Source organism: Notolabrus celidotus, chromosome 5 (genome assembly GCF_009762535.1).
Source record: "Notolabrus celidotus isolate fNotCel1 chromosome 5, fNotCel1.pri, whole genome shotgun sequence".
Taxonomy (NCBI): domain Eukaryota; kingdom Metazoa; phylum Chordata; class Actinopteri; order Labriformes; family Labridae; genus Notolabrus; species Notolabrus celidotus.
In genome coordinates, this window is record NC_048276.1 from 28,977,243 (window position 1) to 28,992,779 (window position 15,537).

Consider the following 15,537-nt stretch of genomic DNA (forward strand, 5'->3'; position numbering starts at 1 on the left):
CCAACGTCAGACACATACACATCCGGATCGAAATACGTGTCGTATGAGCTGTGATCTTCAGGTGCAGCAAGCTAACGATTCATGAGAACTGAAAATGAAAAAAGCAGTAATCATCTGCTTCATTTTCAGGATCTGGAAACTCTTCAAAGTTGTAATGGAGCAGGAAAACAAGAAGTCAGACTGCTGGACGGGTTGTAAACAAATCTGCGAGGGAGCTGTAAACATTTGAATCTCATCAGTTCACAGACGATGTCCTGCTTCATTTTCATCTACTGCACATAAACATAGTTGTCTGTTTGTCTGTCAGACTTTGGGTGTAAGATTTTGACTCATACCAAACTCTCAGCTCAGATATTGAAACATTAAAGTTACATGCAGCAAAAAGTCACAAGTTCTTTGGCTTTTACTGACAGAAGTGCCAAGAAATGAATCTCCAAAGTCCCTGAACATCGGCCTTGTTCACTGAGTTTTGCTTCTCCTCACAAAAATAATAACATGCCATTTTGAAACTGATCACAAAGTTTGGAAACAGCATGCTTTAATTTATCCAATAGAAACAAAATCTGCTCTAAGCGTGTCTGAAGATCATAAAAGGACAGGTTATATCTGTTAAGGTGCCTGTAAGCAGATTTTTTAGCAAGCTCCTGTTTTGAGGTCTTTGAGCTGAGCTAACCGGCTGCTGGATTCCGGTTCTTACTCACCACACATGCAATCAATATCAACGTTCAGAACAAAATATACTCAGAGAGAAATCATTAGAAAGTGCCTGAATCAGTCACATGGCTTATGAAACACATCTGCATGTTTTTACATCTCACATTAACAAAACAAAATGCATTCTTAACAAGGTCTCAGCAGATGTGTGTCTAACATGAGTCTGGTACTGCTGGAGGTTTCTGCCTGTTAAAGGGAGTTTGTCCTTGCCACTGTAACTTGCTAAATACTGCAAAGTGCTCTACTCATGGTGGATTAAGATGAGATCAGACTGAGTCCTGTCTGTAAGAGGGGACGGGATCTTACCCTGTCTTGATGTTGGGTCTTTGTTAATAATAGAACATAGAGTACGGTCTAGACCTGCTCTGTTTGGAAAGAGTCTGAGTCTAACATTTGTTGTGATTTGGCGCTACATCAATAAGATTGATTGATTATGTTTGTTTTGTTAACTAGTGACTGATAATAATCGTAGTGCAGCTCTGGAGATGAAAAACATGAGTATCTCTTTAAGTCCCAAACACTCACTCAGCTCCTGTCTGATCCTCATTTCATCAGAATTTGTTTTCTGCATGCCGGCAGCTCGCGCACGCTGATTTACTGCTTTTGAATAATTGATGAAGACGCTTCAGCTATTAACCCGAATACATTACTTATCCACATTAAAAAAAACTCTGAAGTGATGCTGACCATGAAGGAGAGTCAACTCTGCACTTCCTCACATGAATGTTGATTTCAAGCACTATCCAGAACTATCTTATGTGCATGATGTGGGCCATAGTATGTAGAAACTCCTCTAGGGTGCACTCCCAGGTCTCTGAGTCTTTAATAATGGCTTCAATAATGTATTCATCTGTGTTTGTAGTCACCTGCTCATTGGGGCCCTTTTTGTCTCCATTGACGGCCTTTAGAAGGACGGTGTCCTCAGTCTTTGTGTTGCTCTTCATCTCCACAACAATGTCATCTTTGGTGGTCTTCTCTTTGGTGCTGCAGACAAAAACACGGCTTGTTGTTGTGACTGTGTAGGTTTCAAAGACATTGTACTTTTTAAAAAGAGTTAAAGGTTAACACTGGTCCTTTTTTTGTTTCTTTATCCGTGTTCGAGCGTTTGTTTTAGACTTCAACAGAGTACTGTGAAAAGTTTAAAGGATAACTTCCTCACTGTTACGTGGGTTTCTTAAGCATCTAAAAAGGGAGAAGTCAGCTGTCACAGCCCAAGCTTTATCACAAGGAGGGACGATCTAAATGTTTTTAATTGTCATGAAATGTGACATAACAGACTGTCTTCACACACTTTTGACTTTCCCAGCCTGGCAGTGCAAACTTTCTTAAAGTCACAAAAATATACACTACCAGTCAAAAGTTTGGAAACACCTTCTCATTCAAGGGTTTGTATTTCTTTTAATTATTTGAAACACTGTAGAATAATACCAAAGACATCAAAACTATGAACGAACATATATGGAATTATTGAATGAACAAAAAAGTGTTAAACAAAGCAGAATGTGTTTTAGATTTTAGATTCTGTAAAGTAGACCCCCCTTTTCCTTCATGACAGCTTTGCACACTCTTGGTATTCTCTCAGTCTGCTTCATGAAGTGGTCTCCTGGAATGGTTTCTAATTAACATGAGCCTTGTCAAGAGTTCATTTGTAGAATGACTTGCCTTCTTAATGTGTTTGAGACCATCAGTTGTGTTGTTAAGAGGTAGGGTTAGTACACAATGGATAGCTCTATTTGACTACTGTTGTAATCCAGATTAAGGCAAAACCAGATTATTTCATAGTTTTTATGTCTTCAGTATTATTCTACAATGTTGAAACAAATTACAATAAATAAAACCATTGCATGAGAAGGTGTGCCCAAACTTTTGACTGGTAGTGTAACTATATACTGAAGTTATTTTTTTTTACATGCTAGCTCTATTAATTGCTTAATCACACAATTGATGTTCAAGTTTTTACAGCAGCAGAATGATCAAAGTGGAAGAGACAAAAATTAAAATGTGATAAGGCTCTGTGATCCAGTATCTGACCACACTTATAAAATATAAATATCATTAGAGTTTCCTTACATGCTACCAAGTTATAAAGTGGAGTAATGGTTAAAGTGACCTTTCACCCTTGGTGTTAAATGTGTCATCAACTCAGAATCATCTCTGATTAACCATGATAGTAAAAGTTGGCGTACAAATGTCTGAATTCTTGAGTTAAGGCCAAAAACATGTTGTGAGAGATCAGTGACATCGAGTCAAAGTGCATGTTTTGGCAAATTTCAAGGAATTCCCACCAGATGTTTTCTGAGATATCATGTTCTCAATTATAGGATGCATGCACGACTGAAAACATTGAGCATGCAGGAGCAGATATGGTTGACATAAAGCGGAATAGTTCTCTGGATGTTATGACAGATCTAGAAGAGGGAGAACTCACATCTCCTGTTTCCCTGAGCGTCCACAGGGGATCTTCCCCTTCTTGTGCAGGAAGTAGAGGACGCTGCCGAGGATGGCGAGCAGCAGCAGGGACAGAATGATCACCACGATGATCACGCCGCTGCCCTCGGCTACACACACACACAGAGAGAGAGAGAGAGAGAGAGAGAGAGAGAGAGAGAGAGAGATCACACATTAGTATCAGGTCATCTTGCAGTGCTCATCATCTGATGCTTCAGCAGCTCCTAACAAGGAGAGAGATGTGAAGTTTTAAGAAGACATTACATGTTCAGGTGCTGAAGTCATGCAGGAAAGAAGCAGAAGGTTGCATTATGGGAAGTGTAAGTCCGAGTGTTTTTTGAAGTTTAACAAATATTCCTCCTCTGCTTTTTCCATTCAATCATCTTTTTGAATCTGTTCCTTCTTTGTTTCTCAACTTTGTGAAAACGTGACATTAAACCACTGGAGGAGCTTCAGAAGACGAAACATACGCTTTATACTTCAACTGCTTTAACTAAGTGGCTTATTTCACAAAGTCCATTTCTCCCTGCGTAAGAACGATAAGCAAAGCGTGAAATTACATCTATTTTACTCCAGTGTCATTAACTTACAGGACTGTAGGAAAATGTCATTTATTTTGTGCAGCATCTGTGACCCTCGCTTTAATAAGTGACTTTATTTAGATAACATTATCCACCCAGAAGGAGAAGAAAACGTTTTCTCTCTCTCTCTTTTGATAATGAAAGAGTCAGAACTGTCTTGAGTTTACATGTGATGCTGCTGCTCTTTGATAATATTTATTGGGGTCAAAATGAGATGTTTTTTAAGTTATAGACTGGAAGTAGTGCTTTTTTTTTACTGGATTTTATGTTTTCTTGCTTTTATGTGACTTCACCCTTTTAACTGTTTTTTATTTGTATTTATTTAATTTGATTTAATTTATTTATTCATTTTGTTGTTTTATTATTTCCTTTTTCATTTATTATTTTAATGTTCATAATTTATCCTTTTCTATTTTCTCGCCTGTATTTATTTATTTATCTATTTTTGAAAACTCTCTTTAACAATGATTTAATGTCACTAAATTCTGTTTAATTTGTGTTTATTCTTTTTAATCTTTTGCATTGTATTTTGTTTTTGCATTGTTAGAATTTCTATACCCCTCTCCATCTGTTAAAGGTTTATTATGTCATTTAATCCTGCCCTGCTTTGTTTGTCAAAGCACTTTGTAAACATATGTATTAAAGGTGCTATATAAATAAAGTTATTACTACTATTTTCACCTTCATTTTTCAGCCCAAGATTTTGAATGAAACCGGAAGAAGTTGAAACAGAGCAATATGAAGTCCCTGTTTTATGAATTGGAGCATCATAAACAGGGCTGCACTTCATCTCTGACTCCTTGTGAAGTGGGCATATGAAGCTTCCTTCTGGGATGTACATGTGTTTGGATCCAGCTCATAATTAACTCAGTAAACAATTAGGGGAACAACAAGATCCTTTTTTTGTGAGCGTGAGTGTTAAAGTATTTTTAGACGGATTTCCTTTTCAATTACTGATGTTATTCACAGTCTGCAATGCTCATTATTAGCCTGTTGTTTCCCCCACAGGCTCGTGAAGATTTTAATGGCGTGAAGTGACGGCTCGGATTTAGTCAGAAAATTACCCCATGATACAGCTCCTCTGGCAGCTCACTGCACTTTAACCTGGTATGTAAAAATCCACAATAAACCACAATGCTGTAAAAGTGAAACACTGTTTTGTTACGTCTATGTTTGTTTTTAAAAATCTGTACAAATAGTGTTTTTTCCACTGCAGAGGGTTTGGTCCGAGGATCGTTCTAACTGTCGGCGTGCTTGAATTCGCTGGTGTTGTGATTTTTCTCGCAGAATCAAACAGAATATTTAATGTGCCCAGAGGCAATCCAAAAGATCTGCCAGCAAACCAAAGACAGTCCTGGTATGGAGTCCCTGTATGGAATCATAAATAATGTATACAGTCCTCCATCCCTTCATTGTCACAGTCAGAACTTGGTGCAAAGCATGAACACTGAGGCAGAAGAGAGACTTCGAGCTGAAGCGAAAGTGAAAGAGGGATCTTTGACAAGAGGAGGAGACGGTAGAGTGACGAATCTTACCGGGAGAGAAGGGAGCGGTGGAGGTGAGTCTGGGAACTGTGGACAGGTAAAGAAACACTTAGAGTCCACCTCTAAAACACACACACACACTTCTGTCATTCAGTTTGACTGTGGCTGCTTTGGAAACAATACATATTCCCATATCACTGTGGAGGTGTGAGTGAAGCTCGGCTGAATAAAAGAGTTTGAATAAGAAGCTTTTTTTCAGACAGAATATGAAACAATGCTGGATTCTGGTGTCTTCAAAAGCAACCAAAGGAGTCTGGACCTCAGAGGACTCCAGACATGATTAATAGAATGAAAAATAAAACTTGTCTTATGAGAAAAACTAAAGAAGAAGATTGTTTTTTCTTTTCACTGCTTCGAGCCTCACAAAGCTTCTTAAATCAAACAGAAACAAACTCTGTTATAAAGAAGGAAGATTCCTTTTCTCTTCATTTCTCACAAAACAAAAAACTCAAATCTGTCTTTGTTCTTCAGTCCACTCATCTGACAGAGCTGAGTGTCTGAACGTACTACGGGCTATTAAAGTTGGATGTCTGCTCTCTGTATGAGTGTGCAAACCAAGAGTGTGAGTACACAGACTACAATCATTCCAGTATGGAGCAGGAGAACACAGCTTTTCCAGTCAGTATAACTCGGTAAAGGCAGATGTGTGTCTAACATGAGTCTGGTTCTGCTCGAGGTTTCTGCCTGTTAAAGGAAGTTTTTCCTCGCCGCTGTAACAAGCTAAATACTACTTTGTTTTTGCATTGTTAGAATTTCTATACCCCTCTCCATCTGTTAAAGGTTTATTCTGTCATTTAATCCTAACCTGAAGTTTTTCCTCGCCGCTGTAACTAGCTAAATACTACTAGCTAAATACTGCAAGGTGCAATGCTCATGGTGGATTAAGATGAGATAAGACTGAGTTTTATCCTGTCTTGGTGTTGGGTCTCTGTTAATAATTTGACATAGAGTGATCTAGACCTGCTCTGTTTGTAAAAGAGTCTTGAGATAACATTTGTTGTGATTTGGCGCTGTACAAATAAAGATTGATTGATGGATTGATTGAATATATTGTGTTACTTCACCCTGATAGGACATCCACAAACACAAACAACATAATCAGGGTGAGCAGGTTTGAGTGTTGATTGATCACAAACATGACCGGTCTGCAGATCATATTTCAAACTAAGAGCAAACTATGATGTTAGAGAAATATGAAGATAAATGCATAAACAAATGCAGGAAAAATTGGCTTTAAAATCAGTCTGTGTGTGAAAATATACAACTTAAAGGGAATAATATCACTTTTAGAAAATGATGCACAACAGATCAGACAATAATGTTTATTTCCCTCCGTCAATTCTGTTTTCTTGTAGCATGTGTGATAGTTTTAGACATTTTATCTCAGCTGCAGCCTTGATGATATCAAACCGAGGGGTATGGACCTCATAACTTCAGCTTCTGCCAGCCTCTGTTGTAAGATAACGTCGGTGAAGCATTAAGAATATCTTTTGGTAATATACATTGTTTATAAAATCGTATGGGATGGGTCTCTCTAGCTCTCTGTACCAAGGAGGATAATTCAAACTCTGAATGTCAGTAGGTAGTTTTACTGATCACTTATCTCCCACATGGCTTGCTATACCCGGAGCAGGTAAGGTGTTCAGCATAGGTTTACATACACAGTCAAAAGTTTGGACACACCTTCTCATTCAATGGTTTTATTTATTTATTTATTTAACCTTTCCAGGAGACCACTTCATGAAGCAGACTGAAACAATACCAAGAGTGTGCAAAGCTGTCTTGAAGGAAAAAGGGGGCTACTTTACAGAATCAAAAATATAAAACATATTCTGCTTTGTTTAACACTTTTTTGTTCATTAAATAATTCCATATATGTTCTTTCATAGTTTTGATGTCTTTGGTATTAATCTACAGTGTTTTGAATAATTAAAATAAATATTAACCCTTGAATGAGAAGGTGTTTCCAAACTTTTGACTGGTAGTGTATATAATGATTTATTGCAGTACCCAGTACTGAAAACTCTGTTACCCCTGAAGTTACCTCACTAAACTCAAATCCTGCTTCATTGTTGGCCTTCATAGCACAAAACCTGCAGAACATCATTATATCCTATATGAAATAAAGTACTAAGCAGAACATTTTTGCTGCATGTGAGTAAAAACAAACAAACGAGAGTCTGAGCTGAACAGCTTTTCCTTCCGCACCTGCAGTCTGACACTTTAAAATCTCCTCTGATCAACTCTGTAATTACCATGAAAAGCAGAGAAAGCAGCTCTCATGCACATGATTTCATTAACACGAGCTTCAAAAGCAAGATAAGTTTTAAACTCATCATTAATGTAGCCTGTGAGAGAGCACAGCGCTCTCTTCTTCTTTCATGTAATGACTTTTCTTTACAGCACAGCTCCCTCAATTAACCAGAAGTTACATACTCTCACTTTGCTGTACTTCTGTAACAGGCCTGTAGTGTTAGAATACATAGAGATCAGATGACCGACTCCATCCCATGAACACACGGATGAATCCACTCATACAGAGGAAGAGAAAGAGAGAGGCTCTTACTGGCTTTGATGCTGAAAGCCTTGACCTCGGTCCCCATGTCATTGGAAGCGTTGCAGAGAGCGCTGATGTCCGAGGTGACTTTGACTGACACCACGCTGTGGGTCATGTGCTCGTTTGCCTTGATCACCACTTCCTGCCAGTTCTGTGGAAACACACACACACAGGACAGATCTTTAATGAATGCTCCATTCACATTTCTACACTGTAAAAATGAAAACTTGTTGTTGGCCTGAAAATATTTTTTTGGTTCAGTAAACAAAAAATGTTGCAAACTACATCAAAGTAGTTATCACAACTACCTGTATGAAGTTTGTTGTGTAAAGTTTGTCTCATTTCATAAGTTAGGTTGGCAAAACTTGAAATTATGGGTTTGAGGCTCGGCTAAATTATTTGAGTATGCTTCAGGCAAAGAACGGGGTCTCCCACTCAAATCTACCGGGGTCCTCCACACTTTCAATTCCCCACATGTGGCTCCATCTCTCCTGTCCTGTGTGGATTTGATCGCCCTAAAGGTGAGTATTTTCTTTGAGTATTGTATTAAACCACTAGCTTTACAGTTGGTCAAGTGATGGTGAATTGATTACCGGTCAATGTAACTTTAATTTGTTTAGTTAGTTAGTTTAATAAGGCGTGGTCATTACCAATAGTTAGTCCCCTCGAACATTAGCTAGCTACTTTGTAAGTGTGAAAACGGTGCAGTAACGTGCAGTAACAAAGGAACATTTTCTGACAAACAATAATAAGTTGGCACAACTTTCACTTCTTAGTATGTAGAACTCAGAACATTAAGTGACACTACATATGAATGATAAGTTATCTCAACAAAAACTCATCAGTTGGCTCAAATGTAAGATTTCTAGTTAGCCTCAAAACTCAAAAATCTAGTACAGACAGGTGCCTTGAAAATTGGAGTTTTCACAGCCTTTTCGTTTTAACAGTGTACCTTTCACTCAGGGAGCATAACTATGTGCAACATTAAGCTTTAAGAACAGTACAGAACAGTACAGAGTGCTGATTGTCTACTGACTAGTTGAACTGAGAGATCAATAATAATGTAATAATATCAGAGGAAGGGGGTCTTTTAAGTTACCAGGACAGCTTTACATCTTTCTCAAACTACAAAATCACACCACACATTGATATATGTTGAGAATTACTCTATTCAAAGCCTCTGTGAGGAGTTTTTAGCTCATTGTGAAAAGGACAAAAACTGATTCTAATGCCTCTTTATGACCCACAAAAGCAAACAAGACCTTCAGCAACAGCAATAACAACAGTGATATTACTATTTTACAATGTTACAATGTCATTTAGCAGGCGCTTTTATCCAAAGCGACGTACATACGAGAACAAGAACAACACAAGCAAAGATCTAGACAAGAGTAAAGGCAATTCACAAAAGTAAATTAGGATTTTTTTAATTATCATTTTTTAATTAAAATGTTTAAAGCCTGAAACTGCAGCAACTTGACAGCACGCTGCATAAACTGCTTATCTTTACATTTTCAGACAGGATGGGGTATAAACCGAGAACACTGCACAAGAGAAATATAAAAATTTTGTCTCAGTATCAAGATGTTCGTTCTTATATTATGTTCTCCTTTAACATAACAAATTCAACATTTACAATTCAACTATGCCCAAAGTATCAAAAACAGTTAGACCTGGCTATGATTTCAAATCTCATTCACTTTGTTCATTTATTAGAACAACCCCCAGAAGTTCATCTTGTCTTGATTTGGCAGGACCACACACATGTTATTCAGCTACAAGTCAACTTATGGTTTTTGTCAGAGCTGTGATCAGACTTGTTACCTGGCTGCCGATAATGTTCCAGGAGATGCTGGGTAGTGGATGACCCTGAGCCTCACAGCTCAGGTTCACCATCCTTCCTGCAGCCTCCTCAAGCTGCACCTCCTGATCCATGCCCACCATCTGGGGACCACCTACACACAAACAGACAAACACACAAACACAATGGTCAGTGAGTGTACTGTAAATGATCAAATTGTGATTTGAAATGTATGTTTTGCTGACAGTTTCTCCTTCGACCAGTAAAATTCACAAGTAAGTTTCAGTTTAACCTTTCGTTTTGTGCGCTGCTTCTCTTGACTGAACTTGACACTTAGACATTCCTGCACAGGTGTTTCACTTTAAAAGCCCTCTACTGGCTTGAAGAGGAAAATACTTCTCTTTCTGGTATTTCCTTTTTTTAATACTGGAAGGAAGCACTTGCTTGATTTTTTTGGGGTGCGTGAGGGGGCTTAGGATTTATTTTATAAGAAAGCTGGAAAGAGACAGGAAATGGTTGGGTGAAGAGAGTGACAGCAGACATATTTCGGCACATGGGACCTGCAATCCAACCCCTAAGCTTACCCTGACCCCCGAAACGACACATTTTTAATCCAATTTTAATCTGAATGTCATGAGTCGATGTTTAATTCAGTTTTTCCTTGTGTTTCATGCCTTGATTTCTCCTGTGTTTATTTTGTTTTAGTTATCCTTTGTGTCCCTTGTGTGTTTTGTGATCCATGTCTCTTTTTGTACTTTCTTGTGTTTCTTAGTCTAGTCTTGTGTTCTCTGTTTTGTAGTTCTGATCCTTGTGTTTCCAGGTTAGTTACTTCCTGTTCTTGTGTGTTTCCCTCCTTTCGTGATTCCCCTGATTAGTTTCACCTGTGTCCTGTGTCCTCACCTGTGTTGATGACTCTGTGTATTTAGTTCCTCTGTTTCCCCTGTCCCTTGTTGGATCATTGTACGTCTTTCTTGTGTTCCCTGTGTCATTTTGGACTTCTTGGATTTAGTTATTTCGACATTTCAGTAGAGCTGCTTGTACCTTTTGTTCTTTTATTATTAAATCAGTTTTATTTTTTAAGTCTGCATCTTGGGTCCTCCTCATTCTTTCTCAACACAGTGACACTCAATGACACTTGTTGTATCAGGTGCAGGTGTTTCAAATCAGCGCATTCAAACTTAGAACATTGATTGACTTGGATAGTTTTGAGAGAGGCCATTCATGACCCAGAAGATGCTTTCATAGGCAACCATGTGCATAAATCCATGTTTGTATAGCAACCACAAAGACCAATCAACTGAAATGAAGAGTCAAAATTAATTAGTAAAATTTTTCAGGATTATTTTTCATCTCTGCATTAATTGACAGGACAGCCTAAGAAAGACAGGAAGCATTGGGGAGCGAGTTGGGAAGACCAGCACCAAAGGCCAAGGGCTGGAGTCAAATCTGCAGCAAGTAGTGTGTGAAGTCTGCCCTACTGACTGAGCTAATCCAGCATGCTCATATACATTGCTAACATACGTCTGCAGAATACACGATAAAGGTGTCATAAGGCGTCATTTGTCGACTTTACCTTCCCCACAGAGCTTTTGTTGGGGGATCATCTGTGTTGTTCTTTCTCCTAAACTCTGGCCTCCTCTGCAGTGAAATCTTTTTTTACTTCTTGACATGTGTATTTGTCAAACTTCTCCAGGAGTTGAAAAGTTCATGGCTGGCTCAGTAAATTTACATTCAGTCAAAGATAACATGAACCGAGCCCATGGCAGGCTCAGCTCTTCTACATACTGTCTTCAGATAACATGGACTAATGTCGTGGCCTCAGACTGACACCAACCTGCGGTCAGGAGAGAGAGAGCTGAAAGCGGATGGATTTTTTATCTCCAGATTTGAATGGCAGCTCCCCATTAGCAAACACACTTTTTGTTCATAAAGAGACAAAGCAGGCGGTTTGTACTTGTGGCGTGCGTGGGGAATTGGTATCTCTTCATGCTCTGGTCTGTTTGCAAATTTTGTAATTTGTGTCCGTGCACAAAGACGGATATTTACCTTTAAAATAAAGATTTCCAACACATCACTCAAGTGCAAAAAATATGGATGGAAAGTAACTTCATTACAAACTGCAGCTTCAGCTCTGTTTAAAATGAAATCAAGTCTAGAGTAAGTATTTAGTTTGGAGCCTTTTCTGGCATCATAGGGAAATGTAGTTTAGTGGAGGGAGACTGACCTTGGACGATGATGCGAACGGAGCCGCTGGTGTGCAAGGCAGGCAGGGAGGGAACCGTCACCTCGCACACGTACTCTCCAGATGTTTCATAGGTGGCGTCCCTCAGCTGCAGTGTGTTTCCTTTTCCCACCTGTTGCCCATTCTACACAAACACAGACACACATTGATTATAAGGACACATAAACAATCCTTCAATGAAGACTGTTGGCCAAGCTGGAGCCACTGTTGTGGGGAGTTTGCATGTTCTGCCAGTGCATGCATGGGTTTTCTCCAGGTACTCAAGCTTCCTACCAAAGTCCATAGACCTGCTTGGTGAGTTAACTGATTCTATATCACTTGTAGGTGTGAGTGTGTACGAGATTTGTCTCTATACATCAGCCTTGTAATAAGCTGGCGGTCAGTACAGGGTTTTCTACACTGGCTCCCCATAAAATCTAGACTAGAATTTAGCCCCTCTCCTTTGGAATCATCTACCAGTCAGGGTTTGGGAGGCAGACACCCTCTCTACTTTAAAAAGTAGGCTTCAAACTTTCCTTTTTGATAAAACTTATAGTTAGAGCTGGATCAGGCTTGGACCAGCTCTTAGTTATGCTACTCTCGGCTAAGACTGCTGGGGGAACTGGCACACTGAGATCCTGTCTTTCCCTCTTCCCCCCAATAACTTACTTTAACTCTTCCTGTCCCATTACAGTTACTAACCATAGACCTTTCTGGAGTCCCTGAGCTCCCTTGTCTTGTAGGTTCCTCTGGATCTCTGCTGCTGTGGACGTACCAGACTCCAGCTGCTACAACTACTACTATACGTCTCACCACTATCATCAGTCTCTCTTCATCTCCCTCTATCCCTCTTTCCAACATGGTCTCAGCAGATGTGTGTCTAACATGAGTCTGGTCTTGCTGGAGGTTTCTGCCTGTTAAAGGAAGTTTGTCCTTGCCACTGTAACTTGCTAAATGCTGCAAAGTGCTCTGCTCATGGTGGATTAAGATGAGATCAGACTGAGTCCATGGATAGAACAGTTGTTGCAGAGTACAGCCTCAGAGAGCAGCTAGTCTCATACTCTTGTTTCAATTGATGTTGCCAAATTCTGCAGCACATGTTTCGTCTTCTCTTCTTCCCCTTTATGCTTCAGATTCCCTCACACATTTCAAATATCAGTGTGTTTTTGGAATGTTTAATGCAGCTGGCCATATTTGGGTTTCACTGACATGATGGTTTCACCGCGTAAACTGATCCTGATTTACAGAAACAAACTTTTACTGCCCTCCATTAATAGAAACAATAATTTGAAAATAGCAGTAACATGAGGGGGCTGTGCTATAATATGTGGGTTAAAGAAGTGCTGAGTGTTTGCTCATAATATGTAAGTTATGACTGACTGATGTAACACTTAAAGAGGTTCCCAAACGTGTTCTTTCTTTGCTGCTTCTTGAGATTTGAAATCCATTTGATCTGATCTCAATATCCAAATTGTGATTTACCTTGTACCAAACGGTGTGTGTTTTCAGGGAGGACAGCGCGTTGCACGTTGCAGTCAGATCTTCTCCTTTGAGCATGACTTCAGAGTCTTTAGGTACGACAACAGCCGGGTCCAAATCTGAACACAACCAGACAACAAAAAAAACACACAAGACATAGGAACACAGCGTCACAAGGATGGTTGGATCTAGTTTTAACATAATGGGGATAATTGAACGACTTCTGTCTCAAATTTAGATGAAATAATCAATATCTGTCTTGTGTCTCAGGATAAGAATAAAGATGAAAAGCTGGGGGAAACAGTCATATATTCACATGTGTTTGTTGTATGTGTTGTGTGTGTTTGTGTGATGGCTCCTCACAGTGCACAGTGAGCTGCATCTCTCCTTTGACCTCAAAGTCTCCGTCAGCGTCCAGAGGCCGACACTGGTAGATGCTGCTGTCTTTCCGAGACACCGGGGACAGGATCAACACATCACCGCTGCTCTCTAAGTCCACATCGGGCTCCTGCAACAACAACATTCTTAATTTTTCTTACTCATCATCTAAAACCTTACTGTGATCATGTTTAAATTGTGACAGAAACTAAGGCATGCTGTTTATTTTTCTTCCGTTAGATATGGCGTTAGGTAATCTTTTGGCAGGTTTGAGCATTTCACTGAAAATATGGCTAAGTTTCCAATTTTATTTGGTGGGCAGAGATCTTGTGGGTGGCAAACAGGTGATGAATCAAACCCACCCAACGGTGAATCATGTAATCCTCTTGGAGAGCAATCAAACGCAGCCTCCAAAATACTGCTATGGCTGCCAGAATTCCCCAAAATACACAAATGAATCACTTTCAGCTTAGCTGATAAAGGCTGATGCCATCTTAAACTTATTTCAGAGTTTAATATATGTGACAGAAAACGACCTTACTTAACTTCAGCCATCACGGTAACATTTTACTGACTGCTTTTGATGCTGAGATCTCGGGATGCAGCTACAAAGGCAGCCCCAATTTACACTGGAGTCCATTAGGTCGAGAAATACAAGTGGTGAGAAGCAGACAGAGCTTAAACAAACCCTACATGTTTGACCACAGCATCCAAACTCACATACTTAAAAGTAAAAAGGAGTTGATGGTAGGGATGTAGGGATGCACTCAACCCACGATTCGATTCGAATCCTGATTTTTGGTTCACGATACGATTCACTCGCGATTCTCTATAATGTTTTTGAAGAAAACTGGATTGAACTCAAAATTGAAGTAACTACTATTTTATTTCAATTCTCAGATATGGACAGTTGGGATACATTTGTTCTTTTATATTTCTTTGTAAACAAAGTAATCCTTTTTCATTTTTAAGGTGTGTTGTAACTCAAGTAATACCACAGCACACTTTTTTTCAGCACCTTGCAAAAAACAAAAAATGACTGTACAAAAATACCTTGTTGGAAAATTTCAGAACAATTATAAAGAAATGGAAAGTGAACAATTCCCAAATATCAAATATAAAAAAAAATAAGGTAAATCTCTCTAAATAAACTAAAGAGCAGCTTATGCTCCTGGCTGTGAATTGACATGTTTTTCTTCAGGAATATCAGGGAAAGCCAAAATGCTGCCGTACCTCAGACTGTAAACACAAAGGTGCATCCTGAACTGCTCGGTCTGCTCGGTCACCTGCTGCGGCCATGTCTGTTATGATCAACTCAGCGAGTGACGAGAGAACAGCACTAGAGACTTCATGATGTTGAACAAGCGGGGTGAAATGCAGAAAGCGCCTTCTACTGTTTAAAAATAGTATTGCAATAAGAATGTTGTTGAATCGATTTTAATCCACCCTTATTTGTACCGATTTTTTACCATCTTGTGATATATCCTTACATCCCTAGTTGATGGCCTTATGTCTGAAAAAAGAGTCAGAAATCATCTGAAAAAACAACCAGTAATAATAATAATTCATTATGTTTTCACATTTAGGCACATAAGTCGTGGTTTTAAGAGCCACTTAGCAAATGCCTGTGACCGTCTAGTCCGGGGAAGTCAAAGTGGCAGTCAGCTGGGTTTTTGTATTGTCCACTCATACAATGGTTGTGTGTCTGACATAGGAATGAGTGCTACCCATGAGCCCTGTCAGCGTGGCCTCCGGTCTCTAGATCTGCAGGGTCAGAGCTGACAGAGCCTTCTCAGACGGTGCACACTCATGTC

At 39.3% G+C, this 15,537-nt stretch overlaps 1 protein-coding gene across 1 annotated transcript in view; it reads right to left on the reverse strand.

The window, feature by feature from the left end:
* The window catches only part of mcama (melanoma cell adhesion molecule a), a 69,099-nt gene that overhangs the window by 2,197 nt on the left and 51,365 nt on the right, over positions 1-15,537 (reverse strand). The window contains exons 8-15 of the mRNA XM_034683913.1: positions 13,709-13,853; positions 13,349-13,464; positions 11,870-12,011; positions 9,669-9,799; positions 7,854-7,995; positions 5,279-5,314; positions 3,143-3,272; positions 1,581-1,698 (exon numbers count right to left, since the gene is read on the reverse strand). Coding sequence (XP_034539804.1) covers positions 1,581-1,698; positions 3,143-3,272; positions 5,279-5,314; positions 7,854-7,995; positions 9,669-9,799; positions 11,870-12,011; positions 13,349-13,464; positions 13,709-13,853 — 960 coding nt within the window. The remainder of the gene's footprint in view (positions 1-1,580; positions 1,699-3,142; positions 3,273-5,278; positions 5,315-7,853; positions 7,996-9,668; positions 9,800-11,869; positions 12,012-13,348; positions 13,465-13,708; positions 13,854-15,537) is intronic.